Source organism: Pseudoliparis swirei, chromosome 20 (assembly GCF_029220125.1).
Source record: "Pseudoliparis swirei isolate HS2019 ecotype Mariana Trench chromosome 20, NWPU_hadal_v1, whole genome shotgun sequence".
NCBI classification, from domain to species: domain Eukaryota; kingdom Metazoa; phylum Chordata; class Actinopteri; order Perciformes; family Liparidae; genus Pseudoliparis; species Pseudoliparis swirei.
In genome coordinates this window covers 8,652,712-8,667,742 of record NC_079407.1, presented here as the reverse complement: position 1 = coordinate 8,667,742, position 15,031 = coordinate 8,652,712, and the positions used below count along the sequence as shown (strand labels likewise).

General features: G+C 41.7%; 1 protein-coding gene across 1 annotated transcript in view; it reads left to right on the top strand.

The window, feature by feature from the left end:
- The window catches only part of si (sucrase-isomaltase (alpha-glucosidase)), a 76,934-nt gene extending 66,472 nt beyond the window's left edge, over positions 1–10,462 (top strand). The window contains exons 45-47 of the mRNA XM_056442019.1: positions 1,296–1,345; positions 4,065–4,235; positions 10,374–10,462. Coding sequence (XP_056297994.1) covers positions 1,296–1,345; positions 4,065–4,235; positions 10,374–10,451 — 299 coding nt within the window. The 3' untranslated portion in view covers positions 10,452–10,462. The remainder of the gene's footprint in view (positions 1–1,295; positions 1,346–4,064; positions 4,236–10,373) is intronic.
- The last annotated feature ends 4,569 nt before the right edge of the window (positions 10,463–15,031 follow it).

The window sequence follows — 15,031 nt, the reverse complement described above, 5'->3', positions numbered from 1 at the left end:
TTTCCAGATGTTACAAAAAAAGGTGACGATTAAACAGGTTCCAGATGCATTCTACCAGAGTGTAGCTTCAGCTAATTTGAGTGTAAGATATGACGGTTGAAAATAAACATAAAAGTGAAGCAAGAAACAAAAACAAAATAACCAAACAATATGGGAGAGAAGCAAAGCTGCAGCAGCAGAGCGGAGAGTCAACCATAGATGAGGAGGCTGAATTCTGTCTTAAATTGCCTGGAACCATCCTCTCAAGGTCACCTGCAGCAAACGCAATAGCACCAATAAAAAACAGTTAATGTTTCCATTTTTAAGTTGGGATTTGCATTTATTTTTTGTAAAACTCATACACAGTTTTGCGAAAGCACATGGAGTTCTTTTTTTACTGAACGTGAATACGCACAAACAACTACAACACACAGTGTCTCTCTGTGAGAAGTTCACTCCTCTGAGTTTGTGTTGGGACAAAGAAAAGAGGGGGAGATAAAGAGAGAACGAGGGATGACATAGAAGAGCACTGACATATACTATTACAATAATTCACCGTGTCGCCGCCTGGAGATATGCTCTCCATCATTCCTCGTGTATCTGCTCCCTCGCTCCTCTCTTCTGCGTCTCCCCGCCTGTCTCTCCAGCGTAGCCAGCCGGTGTCTTTCTAGTTTGTGCTGCTTCTCGCCTGCTTACCTGTGTTATCTCTGCTTCTCTTGAATCCTGCATGTTCGTGTTTCACTTCTGAGGGATGAGCTCTTCACTCCGCTGTCAACTGAGGCTGACTCGTCTGCATGAGATACAGAACCAGTTTCATCCAAACAGTCCTACGTTTACTTATTCATGCAACCAATTCATTATTCAGCCTCTCATACAGCTAAGCAGCATAGCAAGTTAATCATACATTTCTCCACCCTAATTATTTTTATTTGCTCATTTAATCAACCAGTAATGCTTTGTGATGAGTCTAGTAATGTGTAAGTTATCTTTGTTAACTCATGCATCCAGTCACATGGCCGGTTGTTATTTTTTTCTTCTCTTTTTGATCCATTTATGGTGCTGCTGAGTGTTTCATTCATTCATTAATGCAACCCTTCAGTACATGACTCACTCATTAAAGGTAATTATATGTATTATTTGTCCATCCAGTCAATCAGATGAATACAAGCTCAGTCTTGTGGTCGATATGAATCCTCTCTTTTCCATCTCTCTGTCCTATCATTCATTCAGGTAGTCAGTCACACATCTATTTTCTCTGTCACTCCATCGCATCCATTTGGTTCAGTTCGTAATCTACTCTTATTCTCTCTCTTCAGACACAGTTAAGGAAGAAAGATATCTGCTGACCTCCTTCACAGCAGAATCGGTGAGTTCAAGGGTCAACTGCATGTCGCGTCTCTTTTTGTCTTCATCAGTATTGCTAGTTATGCTGTGAGACTGGACAATGAGCCCATGCTCTACCATGCCACAGGGCATTGGAAGGTGAATGTCAAAGGTTAACTGTTGGAAACCATTAAGGCAGAATTCATGTCTAACTCAAATGTGGAAATGTAGCCCTTATCCCTTTTGAAGGAGAAAAAGTTCTTATCGTCCAAAAACTTCTTTTGACACATATCAAACAAAATACTGACATACACTTTAATCAATAAATCACTTCATAATAGTATATAATCATCTGAGTAGATTCATTTTCATTAACATTTTATTACAATACAATACATACAAATGTTAACAAAGACAATTCTACAATCTTTAATACAACTGAAATGGTGAGGTAGGGGAGATAATTACTATCATTGTATTGTCTATTTCTCCTCGTTGCTTTTGATGTACAATTTAGCAATCTTGTGCATGCCAGGCTGGAATTGGAATTATTTACAACCCTAACAATTTTAAGACGGTGGAATAAGAAAGTAGATACGGTAAAATTGATTTAGCAGAGTTGATTTTGCAGAAATTTATATTGAAATTTGACGTGTCAAATGTAATAGTAAGAGTCTAAACTCTAAAGCATTAGTATCACCAAGCGGACAGTCCTAATGAAGTCACAATGTCATCTTCACATCACATGAAAGGCTTTTGTAATGCGCACACCTGGATTTTTCCAAAAAAACGATCTTTGTTTGCAGAGAGGTGGATGGAGTGGAGCAGCTGTGGCTGTGTTCATGCAGATCACAGGGCATATGTTTTGGCATGAAATTGCACTTACATATCTGCCTGCAGAGGCGACCTCTTATCACAAACACGAAGAGTAATTGTGTGGGTTCCGTTGTCTAAGGCAAGAACACTGATTTCAAAGTAAGAAAAAAAATACACTAAATATGTGCACAAGTCAAGGCACATTTATGCAATAGGAGCAGGCACGTGCACAGACATTTTGGGGGGCAGGTGCTCAAACCAAAATAAAGGGCACCCAATGGCAAAAAAAAATTCTGACAGAGTTGAAGCATAAGCAGCAATACACTGATGATGCTGTCCTCGACCTGCATTTCCTCTGGGCAGCATCAGACCGCTATCTTACATTTTCTTTATGAATAAAGATGAATTATTATATAGTAACAACAGTACAAGTGTTCTGGCTAATGGGCGTCATGCCAGCCACGTATTGCCCTCCTCGCTGGTCTGATACGGATCCGTATTGCCCTCTTACGTCATTTTCAAAATGAGCAATATACATCAACAGCCAAGAGCAGTGGTCCTCAAACTAAGGCCTCCACATTTGGCCCGGCCCTCTGGTCTGGCCACACAAATCCTAGACTAGCCTGTTAAACAGAACGGAATAAGAATTCTCTCTCTCTCTCTCTCTCATCTCTCTTCTCTCTCTTTTCTCTCTTCTCTCTCTACCTCTCTCTCTCTTTTCTCTCGTGAGGGGCTCGTAAGCGTCGCGGAGCATGTCGGGGCGAAATTCTCACAAGAACTCAAATAAATGCCCCGTCGGATATTAAAACACATTTGGGGGGACTTGATGACAGAGAGAGTAACTTTTATTCTAAAATACTGATGAATGAAAAATGTGTCTCCAGCAAAAACGGCACTTTACTCATTCAGGGCTTGAGCACCACTAGGGGTTTATCTGTGCACATGCCTGAATAGAAGAGTGTTTACCAGGCCACAGTTTGACCACATTTAGAGTCAGACATGACTGAAACCCCCCAATCACTGTGACTAACCCAGCCCGCTTCCTAGCCAGCCACACAATCACACAAAGACACACATTTACGAGCACACGCCTAATCACAAACGCACACATATACATATACACACACATCTATAGTATACACATACACATGGAGCTACCATGGCCAAACATCTGTGGCTGTCCTCTGCCTACCATCAGGCTCATTCCAAAGCAATGTCATACTGTGATAAAACCGCCACACTGTCTGACAAAGAGGAGAGAGAGGGAGTGTGTGTGTGGTGTGTGCGTGTGTGTGGGGGGGGGGGGGGGGGGTGTAAACAGGCAGATGTGAGAAGATGAGGATAAATTAAGCAATGATGCCAGTGCTGCCTGACAGATTAGCAAATTGTATGCCATTGTGTGTGTGTGTGTGTGGGGGGGGGGGGGGTTCTGTACTTTAAGTTTAATAAATTATTAGTTTTTTAATAACAACATATTTCTGTACAATCACAGCTTAAATGTTAAGGTGCATGGGTAAACTATGCATCAACAGGTATTAGTGGGATACGTATGCCACCTCGGCTGCATTAAGACCAGAAGCAGTTTGTCGCGACAATCGTCAACAAGGGGTTAAATCCAAGACATCCAACTCTTGTATGTGTGCCCAAATGTGTGTGTTTCTCACAGTGTGAGCATAATAATGGCACACATGCAAAACAATCAAACTCTCCCAGTAGAAGATTATCTACTCAAAGCAAAGCAGAGAGTACAAATTATAATAGTGGATATAAAACCAATGACATGGAAAAAGATACTCAAATGTTAAATCAGTCTCGGTGAAGAGATTAAGCATAGAGGAGAATTTATTTCACCTAATATAAATCAAGTAGATGATTTTCTTTTTTTAATCTATTTGTAATAACCCATGTGTCTTTGTTTCTTCCTTCTACGACACTTTCCCTTCCAGAACAACTTGTCGAGTCAGGTCATCCACAGCTCTCTGCTCCCTGGTGACCTCTTGACCCTGGGTGAGGTGAGGGTTTGGGGAGCAGGCAATGTGACGATGACAAACGTAACCCTGACAGATGCGGATGGAAAGTCACACACACTCATCCCGAAGATCAACCCAGACACTCTGGTCAGTAAATGTAGTCATCGTACAATTTATGAAATATCTATCTAAATATGATAATGTTCTTTGGTATAGTGCAATTTGTATCAGTTATTACACATAGTGCCTTACTTATGCCCGACTTTAAAAAATGGCTTCATCATGATAATCACAACTTTGCAGAAAGCTCATCAACATCGCTGTGACCTGTAAATGCATAGTTGCAGACAGAAATGTAATGGTGTTTCCTTTTTTTTGTTTTGTTGAAGTATTTCATTTAATGGAAACACATTATACTGCAGCTTCAAAGTCGCAGGAAAACCATTTAAGAAAACGGAAAACATTTTCCAGTTTCCAATTGACCGTAAACGCCTCACAGTTTTTGCTTGACATCAACTGTTTTTTGTAAAAACAATTACAAAGTCTTATTCACTGACAGCCCCTGAGCTGGAATTGGAAACTGTGTTGTAGATGGAGCATTATTAACGGATGTGTATGCAAGCACACATATTCCGTTGCATCCCACGAATGCGTTCACCATAACTCATGCTCTATTAAACCCCAAAATAAACATATTAATCACTGTCCAACATGCCAACAATCACTGTCATTGCATTTAATAGTTCACTTTGAGCATTAATGCACTGAGCTCACTGAGCCTCCTTCAACATTACGTGCAGAAGCCTTCAAGTTGATTGAGCATTTCCCTGCCAGTCAAAAGCTGTCACTACATCCAAAAAAACAACCTGTCAGGTTCACAACCCCCTGCTGTGCAGCACTATGCCACCTGATAGCTATAATAAACTCTGACATGGTTGTTTTGTAATGAATACAGAGCTGAAGATTTGACTCATGACAGGGATTTTAAGGCCGCTCATGTAAAATGGTTGTCATTTTCTCTCGACCGCTCCATCATCTGCTCCAATGGTTGAGCGGAAAGAACTGTGATAGAGAATCAGGAGGAGCCAAGCCATTGGGCTGGTCGAAGTAGCCTACTTACCACAATGTGATTAATTTGTCCAGAGTCACATTTGTAGTGGACACTGTGAGAACACTTTTTTTTACATCAAAGAACAATTCCTGCAGTGTTTTGTGTGTAAACCTCCTTGTGTGTACTCCTCAATAGAGATCAGAGGGTGAAGGTCGATTACAACATTCAGCTGGCGCTAGAAGGTGTCATTGTTAACCGAGGTTATTCAACTAAAGGACACTTTTTTTTTTATTGCCAGAAGAGATAAGATCTTTCAAGGATAAACTGAAAAGGAGGGGAGGGAGAGTATAAGGCTACATTGCAGTGTGACTTGAGGCAGAGGATGGGTGACAGACATGTACTGCTACAAGAGTGGGAACAAGCAGAACATGGAAACCAAGGCCACGTTTGAGAAGATAGCATGCGTTTCTTCTCCTCATTTGGCCTGTGATAATATATTCCTGTCGAGGTTGTGTACTGTAGTCAGTGCACTTATTGGACGCATGGAAATGATAGCTACAGCAGCTCCATAAATAATCGTAGGTTAAAAAAGCCTGCAAGCCTTTGATTTCAAGATTCAAGATTCAAGATTCAAGATGTTTTATTTGTCACATACACACACAGGGTGTGCAGTGAAATGAAAGTGGCAATGCTCAGCAGGAATGTGCAAGGGCAACAAGTACACACTATTTACAAATAAAAAACAACACAATATTTACAGTAAGTGTGTGTGTGTGTGTGTGTGTGTGCCTAAGAGGGGCAGTTGTGTGGGTCTATGTGGGGGTCCTGGTGAGGTCGGAGTTCACAATCCTGATGGCCTGAGGAAAGAAACTCCGTCTCAGTCTCTCTGTTCTTGCAGCGTGACTACGGAGGCGCCTGCCTGACCGCAGCAGCTGAAACAGTCTGTTGTTGGGGTGGTGAGGATCCTTCATGATCCTGCCGGCTCTGGTTCTGCACCTCCTGGTGTACAAGTCCTGCAGGGTGGTGAGTGTAGTTCCAATAGTGCGCTCAGCCGAACGCACTACTCTCTGCAGAGCCTTCCTGTCCTGAGCGGAGCAGTTGCCAAACCAGGCTGTGATGCTTCCTGTCAGGACGCTCTCTACAGCTCCAGAGTAGAAGGAATGAAGGATCCTCTGGGAAACTTTAAATTTCCTCAGCTGCCTGAGGTGGTAGGCGCTGCCTTGCCTTTCTCACCAGAGTGTCTGTGTTTGTTGACCATGTCAGATCCTCGGTGATGTGGACTCCCAGGTATTTATACCGCTCACCCTCTCCACAGTAGTCCCGTTAATCCCCAGTGGTGAGTACGTCCTCTGTTGTTGTACCTTCCTAAAGTCCACAATCAGCTCCTTAGTTTTGGTGACATTCATGATGAGGCTGTTGTCCTGGCACCAGAGTGACAGATCAGCAACTTCCTCCAGGTAGGCCTTCTCGTCGTTGTCGGAGATCAGGCCCACCACCACTGTGTCATCCGCAAACTTGATGATGGTATTGGAGTTGAACCTGGCCACACAGTCATGTGTGTACAGGGAGTACAGTAGGGGGCTGAGGACGCAACCCTGGGGGGATCCTGTGTTCAGGGTGAGGGATTTGGAGGTGTGTCTGCCCACCCTGACCACCTGTGGCCTGGCGGTCAGGAAGTCCAGGATCCAAGCACACAGGGGGGTGTTCAGTCCCAGCTCAATCAGCTTGCCGGCCAGTCTGGAGGGGACTATGGTGTTGAAAGCTGAACTATAATCAATGAACAGCAGTCTCACATAGCCCCCCCTCTGGCTGTCCAGATGAGAGAGTGTGGTGTGCAGTACCTGGGAGACAGCATCATCCGTGGATCTGTTTGGGCGATAAGCAAACTGCAGCGGGTCCATGGAGGAAGGGAGGAAGGCGCAGATGTAGTCCTTTATCAGCCTCTCAAAGCATTTCATGACCACCGAGGTGAGGGCCACCGGTCGGTAGTCATTCATACATGCTGGAGAAGCATTCTTGGGCACAGGGACAATAGTGGATCTCTTGAAGCAGGCGGGGACCTCGGACTCAGCCAGGGAGAGGTTGAATATTGTGGTGAACACTGGAGCTAGCTGGTTAGCACAGGTCTTCAGTACTCGCCCAGATATGCCATCTGGACCTGCAGCTTTCCTGGTGTTCACCCTCAACAGAGCCCTCCTCACACTGTGCTCGGTCACAGAGAGTGTGTGTTCATCCCCAGCGGTAGAACTCACCTCGGCTACGCTAACGGTGTTGTTGTTAGCCGGCGAGCTAGCGCTGTTGTTGCTAGCCTCAAACCGTGCATAAAATGAGTTCAGGTCGTCCGCTAGGGATGCGTCGGCACTCACCATTGCGCGGGTCTGCTCTGGTAGTTTGTGATAGTCCGTAGCCCCTGCCATAGGCGCCTGGTGTCGCGCTGCTCCATCTGTGATTCCACTCTGTCTCGGTACATCCTCTTGGCCTCCTTCACCGCCCTCCTCAGTCCATAGACCGCTGCCTTGTACTCGTCCATGTTGCCGGATACAAGACCGGAGTTATAGGCAGCAGTACGGGCGTTCACAGCTTCACGGATGGATCTATCAACCCACGGCTTTTGATTAGGAAAGACCCTAACTTTTACCGTGGGGACGATGGTGTCCGTTAGCGTTGCTATGGGGCTCATTGCTACTTCCCCACACTCGCTGACGTCACTGGAACTGGATTGGATCATGTCCCAGTCAACGATACTCAGAGCGTCCTGTAGCTCAGCCTCTGATTGGTCAGACCACCGCATTACGTTCCTCGTCACTACCGCTTCCCGCGCGATCCTTTGTTTATACTCCGGAAGCAGAAAAATGGCGGCATGGTCTGATTTGCCTAACGGAGGGAGAGAGACAGCCTTGTAGCCTCTCTTGAATGGCGTATAGCAGTGGTCCAACGTTCTTTCCCCTCTGGTAGCACACGTAATGTGCTGGTGAAAGTTCGGCATGACTTTTTTTAGGTTTGCCTTGTTAAAGTCCCCAGCCACCACCACAGCCGCGTCGGGATACTTGTTCTGATGCCGACATAACACATCATGTAGGTCCGATAGTGCTACGTCGGTGTCCGCTTGTGGTGGAATGTAGACGGCTGTGGTGATGACCGAGCTGAACTCCCGGGGAAGGTAGAATGGACGGCATGAGATCGTCAGATGTTCCAGGTTCGGCGAGCAGGAACGAGAAAGAGTCTTAATGTTCTTGGGGTCGCACCACATGTTGTTTGTCATGAAGCAGACCCCTCCACCCTTAGATTTACCAGACTCTTCCGTTCTGTCTGCACGGAAAACAGAGAAGGACTCGGTTGGACATATGACTCGATCCGGCACCAGCGGGGTCAGCCAAGTTTCCGTCAGACAAAAGATGTTACAATCCCGCATGTCCCGTTGAAATCTGATCCTTGCCTAAAATCATCCATCTTATTTTCCAGAGACTGGACGTTAGCAAGAAGGATGCTGGGCAAAGGTGGACGGTGGGCTTGAACTCTCAGTCTGTTCCGAATTCCGCTCCGTTTCCCTCGATGTTTTCGTCGTCTCCCCGTAGTAGCGGCTCCACTGTTGTTGTTGCGGTTCGCTCGTACAATCTCCGCCGGCCACGCTGGATCGATGGAAAAAGTGGACAAAAACCCCTGTTTTGCGCAAAAGTTTATGTCCAAAAGTGTGCTGCGGTCGTATGTTGTTAGTGCCGATGTGTTTGTGGCAGTTGTTATACTGTTCCTGGAGAAGACGGACAGCAAGGAGCGAGGCGGCATGGATTGCAGATGAAGAAAGTCAGAATGACAGAGGGATTTCGTGCGTGTGCATGTGTGTGTGTGTGTGTGTGTGTGAGAGGGATGCAAGGATGGGTAGAGAATAATGAATAGTCATTCCGTCTTTAAAATGGAGAGAGGGAAGGAAGGACAAACAGTGCTGAAAAGAGAGAGAGAGAATGCATCACAAAAAACAGATGGAGAGAGGAACGGAAAGGTGAAAGAGATAAACAAGAAGAATGAAAGATGGGCGCAGGGAAGGAGGAAGGACATAGAGAGAATGAGGATGACATAGTGTGCGTATGGTAATGAGTGGTTTTTCAGTGCAAGACAATCCATTCGTCTCCTTAAGTATTGTCTGATCGGTTAACAACTTGAAAGAAATAGTAAGCAGCTGGCGCTGTCATTTAAATACAGTGAGGTAGGAAACCTATTTCGGTCTGGTGCAGGACATTTTATTATGAACCATTTTAGGCCTATTTATACTGTCATTTACAAGATCACATGTACAAATGCAGGCATGTTTACCTTCATAGAGGACCCATGTTTTTTTTAAATGACATGAACGAAATGGGATTGTTTTCCTTTTGAATCAGATAAAAGGTGCGGGACATGAGGAATTTAGTGTCCATTTTCACACGTGTCACATTTAGCAGCCTAACTTTTTAAGGGCAAGTTCCATTATCCATATCTGTACTTGCTTCTGAAAGGGAGTTGAAGGGAGCTTAGTTAATGCAGAATGCATTGGGCAGGAGGCAGACGACGACCTGTAAAAGCCACAAGTCTAACGTGTAAAATGTGTCGACAGTCGATTATTCACTTTCATGTCAGGATGTCTCTTGCAAATGCATTTTTTTGTTACATACATTACTTATACAAAGCCTTTACAACAGCAGGTAATCAGCTAACACAGAATATCGGCTGTATATACGATGGACTGACAAATCCTAGTTTAAACCTAGACTGCAGAATGCCCGAGCACTGTTATGGTTCACTAATGATTGAGGGTCACTTCTGCTCATCCGGAGGGAAACAAAAGAAAAAAGAAATGAGTGTTTGGCTGGAAAAAACTACATTCATTAATACATAACATCCATCCTATATTTGGAAAGCGCTTGTTCTTTACAGGGTCGTGAGGGGCTTGAGTCGATCCCAGTTCACAAGTTCATAATTACAGACATCAAATACAAACAATCAGCTGACAACAATCATAATATACTGTAAAAGTAAAACATACATATATTAAAGAAAGAAGAGAAGATATTATACCAAGAATAAATTAAGATATCGAGTCATTTCTTTGTTCTTTTTTCAAATGATAGCATTTGTGTAATGAATGTTCTTCTATATCTGGGCAATATGATATTTGAGGAAATATTGGCAATGTCTGGTCTAACAACAACAACATATACTATTAAGTAAACTATTTTAACCTCTTTTCTTTGTGTCTATAGGAGGTGATAATAGATGCCTCTCGGATGAATGTTGGTGTGGATCGGAGATTTACCATCACATGGAAAATCAGCGTCTAATCAACAGAGTACAGTTTGTGTTTTACTCGATAATAAATATACCTAGTCCATTGTCATAAATTTTGATGAGTAAATAAAGTTTGTTTTTAACATGAAATCACCTAAATGTACTCTCATGGATGATCCTTTTTTGTACATTACTGTAACATTAAAACATTAAATACTTACAGAAATAATCCCAAATCCTTGTATCTCATTATCCTCAAAATAAAATCCTGAATTATAAAAGTGAAAGTGTAATGTCAAAATAAATCTTGATTATTATTTTTACAAATGACATAAAAGGTTCCTCATAGAATATTTGACCTCTAGTAGAGCTTTGGAGCTCAGCATGAGGACGTTCACATTGGTGATTCAATGGTTTCATAGTAATCCGGTGATCTACTGTGATTTAATGTGCCAAGCAGGAAAGCCACTTGGAAGCTAGTTAAACCTAAATAGGATTATAAACCTTCAATGTTCTTTTAGACTCAGGAAATATTCTTCATCAACTAAAACGCTTAAATTACAACCTGCATGTGGCACTTAATCTTTTTGTGCTCATTCTATTTGACTAAATTCAGTTTTTTTTTATGATCGGACACAGGGAAATATTATCTAATTTCAGTTATTGTCACATTAATAATTTAATAGAGCAGGAAAGACACGTTAACCTGATTTGTGTCCACAGCACGTGCAGAGTGAGTCATTTCATGAAATTGTGTTATTTCCTTATTGCCCTTATTTTATTACACAGAAACATCAGTGAGCAACCGACTGCTGTGCAAAATGAGTGAACAGGTGTTTATAATGAAATGAAAGACAGCCAGAGTTAATGACCTGTGGGAGGAAACCAATGCAACATATCAACAAGTGTGCTTTAGATTGGCCTAATTGGAAATGCTTCGATTCAAGAGATGCACGCTGCTAAGTTTGATTCTCTCCAGCAATCCAGTCAACAACAGAGTGACAATGACTGACGTAGAATTATTATATGCAGCTTGAATTGCCACATTTTAGTATGCATGGGCACCTGCGTGATCCCATAGTTGCACTTATGAATGTATCAGTACATGTCTGGGTGTGCCAGGAACGAGACACTAATTACAGCTCTCACCTGCGGCGAGCTGTCTACCTGTGCTTTGCCTCGTCCCATTACTTCCCCATACAATGATAAAGTCATCCATTATTCAGCCAGCATTAAACATAATGATATCAATTTAACCATGGGCACCAGAAATTGATTTCCACTTTAATCGCCACTGGTAGGGTAAGAACGTATAAAGGGGTTCACTGCTAAATGGTGGTTGTGGGTGTAAGCGTGTCACTGCGTGTCTCTGCGTGTTTCTGTGATTCTTGTTGACGATTTTTTCCAGTCCTTGTCTTCAAGTATAATTGGACTTCGAAAAAAAAAGTTTGTTGTATTACGATTGGAAAACAAAGCAAGCCACCCACGAGTGCCAGCGGGGCTAATTGAGCTGGTGATCTGTTTAGTTTTTCTTCCTGTATTCAGACAAAGTCATAACAGAGAGGGGAAAGAAAACTCTGAAACAATCTTTTTATTTGTCCACTCACATTCATACACTCGTGGTTACTGGTGTTATCAGTTGTTATAAAAACAACTAAACTAGATAACAAAACTAAACAAATAATATCTCCGATTTTGCTTGAGAAAGAAACTTTTTATATCATGTAAAATTAGATTTCTCTTTTATTTCCTACCAAAAACAAACCACCTTGAAAGACTACACACACCAAGAGGGAATCTAATCTGGCTTACTTCTTAGACATTAACAGGAGTTCACATCTATTTGTGCTTGGAGGTGTTTTGGCTGTAATGTGTCGTCTGTAGAGTATCACAAAATGTACCCGCATCAGTTATATAATTGGTATACGGTATCTAGAAAAACCCAGGGAATATACATATACCTCTGATGCATATGCTATGCTATGTTTACATGTACAGCATTTACAGACAGTAATCATGGCATTAAATCATTTCAAAGAATGATCCCTTCTTCCAAAACGATTCTCACAGAGCGTCTCTTTTAAATTTCATTGTCCACAGATCAATGTGCTTTTCACTGACTTTCGAAAAGAGGACGTCTTACCAGCTGACATGCTTTTAAATGAGCTGCACTAACAATGTGTCTTTGTTACCGGGGTGACTGACAGATACAAGTCTGTCACAGATGAAGGGGGAAACAAAAGAATAAAACAACATGCAAAAAAGTAGGAAATCACTGACAACTTCAAAGACTGTCAGATGTGACGTTTGTGTGTGTGTGTGTGTGTGTTTGTGAGAGAGCGAGTGTGTGAGAGAGAGAGAGATTGTGTTGACATTTGTTCATGTGTTTCAAGTTTCAAGTTTTATTTTTTCGAGAGCGACAATGTACATTGATGAACACTTTAAGTTAAGATGTTAATGCACCCAATTACAGCCACAAGGCTGATTTCTATTGTCTGTCCTCCTACCATAATGTATAGAGTGTCCAATAGGAAAAGGTCATGCCAAAGTGCAGTTCGGTAATAACAAGTTAACAATGGATAAAAAAAGAATTGCATACATATATATATAATTTTTTTTTATATAAAAGAAACAAGAGGAAATATCAGTGTAAGGAAGACATTTCACATACATCATTAAATGTTATAATAATATACTTATATATGCTTGTACACATATATGTGTATGAATTATTTGGTGTCTTTCTGTATTTTACTTGAAATGTCAAGAGCCTTAAGCCTTTATGCTGTTCCAAATATTAAGTTATAGATGATTACGCATTGGGTGGTTGTGTTTCTGTGCATCGGGTTACAGGCTAGTGTAATATATGTGTGCTCTCTTTGTTCTTTGCTTTTATCGTTTGTTTTCATTGTAATTTTAGTTACTTTTATTGCATAGCTTTTATGATATTTTAACTATGTGTTGTAAAGCGTCTTTGAGTATTCTGAAAAGCGCGATAGAAATGTAATGCATTATTCTTATTATTATTATATGTGCGTAAGCTACCACCGACAATAATTAGATTTCGTTCATATTTCGAAAACAAGTCTTTAGAGTGTGAAAACTAATCAAAATGATACAGTCTCTTCTCTCCTGAATTCCTAATTGCTCCCTTCCCTGAAACACAATACCTACAGGTCTGAAATAAATCAAGGAATTACAGAATATATGAATATAATCTCACTTGTCCATTCCTTTGCACTATTACATACTTCTCACCCATCGTTTTCTGTCACCCTGTCATTTTTGTGAGCATAGCAACTGTGCCAACAACCCAGTCGCAGCATACCTGACCACACATCACAGTCATTTTCACCAGTTGACACACTCCCACACTCTCACTCACACTCAACACACAGGCTAAACATGGCCCCATGAGCTATTGCATGTCTGTTGACATCATGCCTCAGCTATGCAGTTTTCCTTTCACCTTCATTAATCTGCCGCTCATGCACAGTCAAAAGTCAAACACCTACTGGGAACCTTCTATGCTAATGATGCTGCACTGCATTAAAGGTGGTTCCTGACTAAGAATGAAATGAAATCTTCCTAAAATGATAAATAAATCAGAAATAAGAAGAAACCTCAGGAGAGGCAATTCAAAGAGAAATTCTCCCTCCCTCGACAGCTTGTGCTGGAAAGGTGACAAAGGTGAAAAAGAAAGAAATACCATTTCAAAGAAATCTTTAAAAAATGTTTTAACTTATTTTGCAATTTCCCCCCAATTTACTGATTCATGTCTGACATTCCTTAACATTGTCATCCCATTCCTTCCTTTGTTTGTCAGCATGTCCATGAAGTAAATAAGATGTTTGTTTGTTGTCTCTTTCTTGAGAAATGCCTGTTTTATCTTTTGTTGAAATATTCTAGGTGAATATAGAAATGTTATGTTGATGACAACTACTGTGTCTGTTTTTGTTTCCTCATTTCCACTGCTTGCTTTGACACTATAGTTGAAGCACATTGAGATTAATGATATTTCACATGGGCAGGCTGCTATAGGATTGGGATAGTGTCATACATATTATTGACATTACAGTAACAACCCAACACACACTGATATTATGATTGACTGGATATACTGAGAGCAGCAATGCAAAGAGAATTGTGCATCAGACGTAGTGATTTAAAAACATGACAGTGAACATTTAAAGGAGAACTTTTCAGAAAAAAAGCGGGTACAAATGTTTGACAAGTTTAATTCACATAAGCAAACGCAGGGGCAAAATAAACAAAGATAAATCTAGAGAGAGCACCAGACTTTTTGGTGAATAACTACAATTAATAAATGACATTAAAACACATCTGTCGACACTAGCGCTACCCCTTCAGGTGGTATGGGAATCATAATTGCCACAATCACCGTCATCATAATCATGATCATCACTGTCATCATTCTTAAAACGCCACAGTCAAGAATAGAACTGTGACTTCACTCACATGGATAAAGCAAAGGTAAGAGAACATTTCTTGAATAAAGTTGAAACATTTTTGATAAGCACTGGGGTTAAATGGATAAGTTGTGTTGTCTACAAAATACACTGACTTGCTGAACGTTAGTATTTATGGCTGGAACTGACTGGTGGGTCAATTT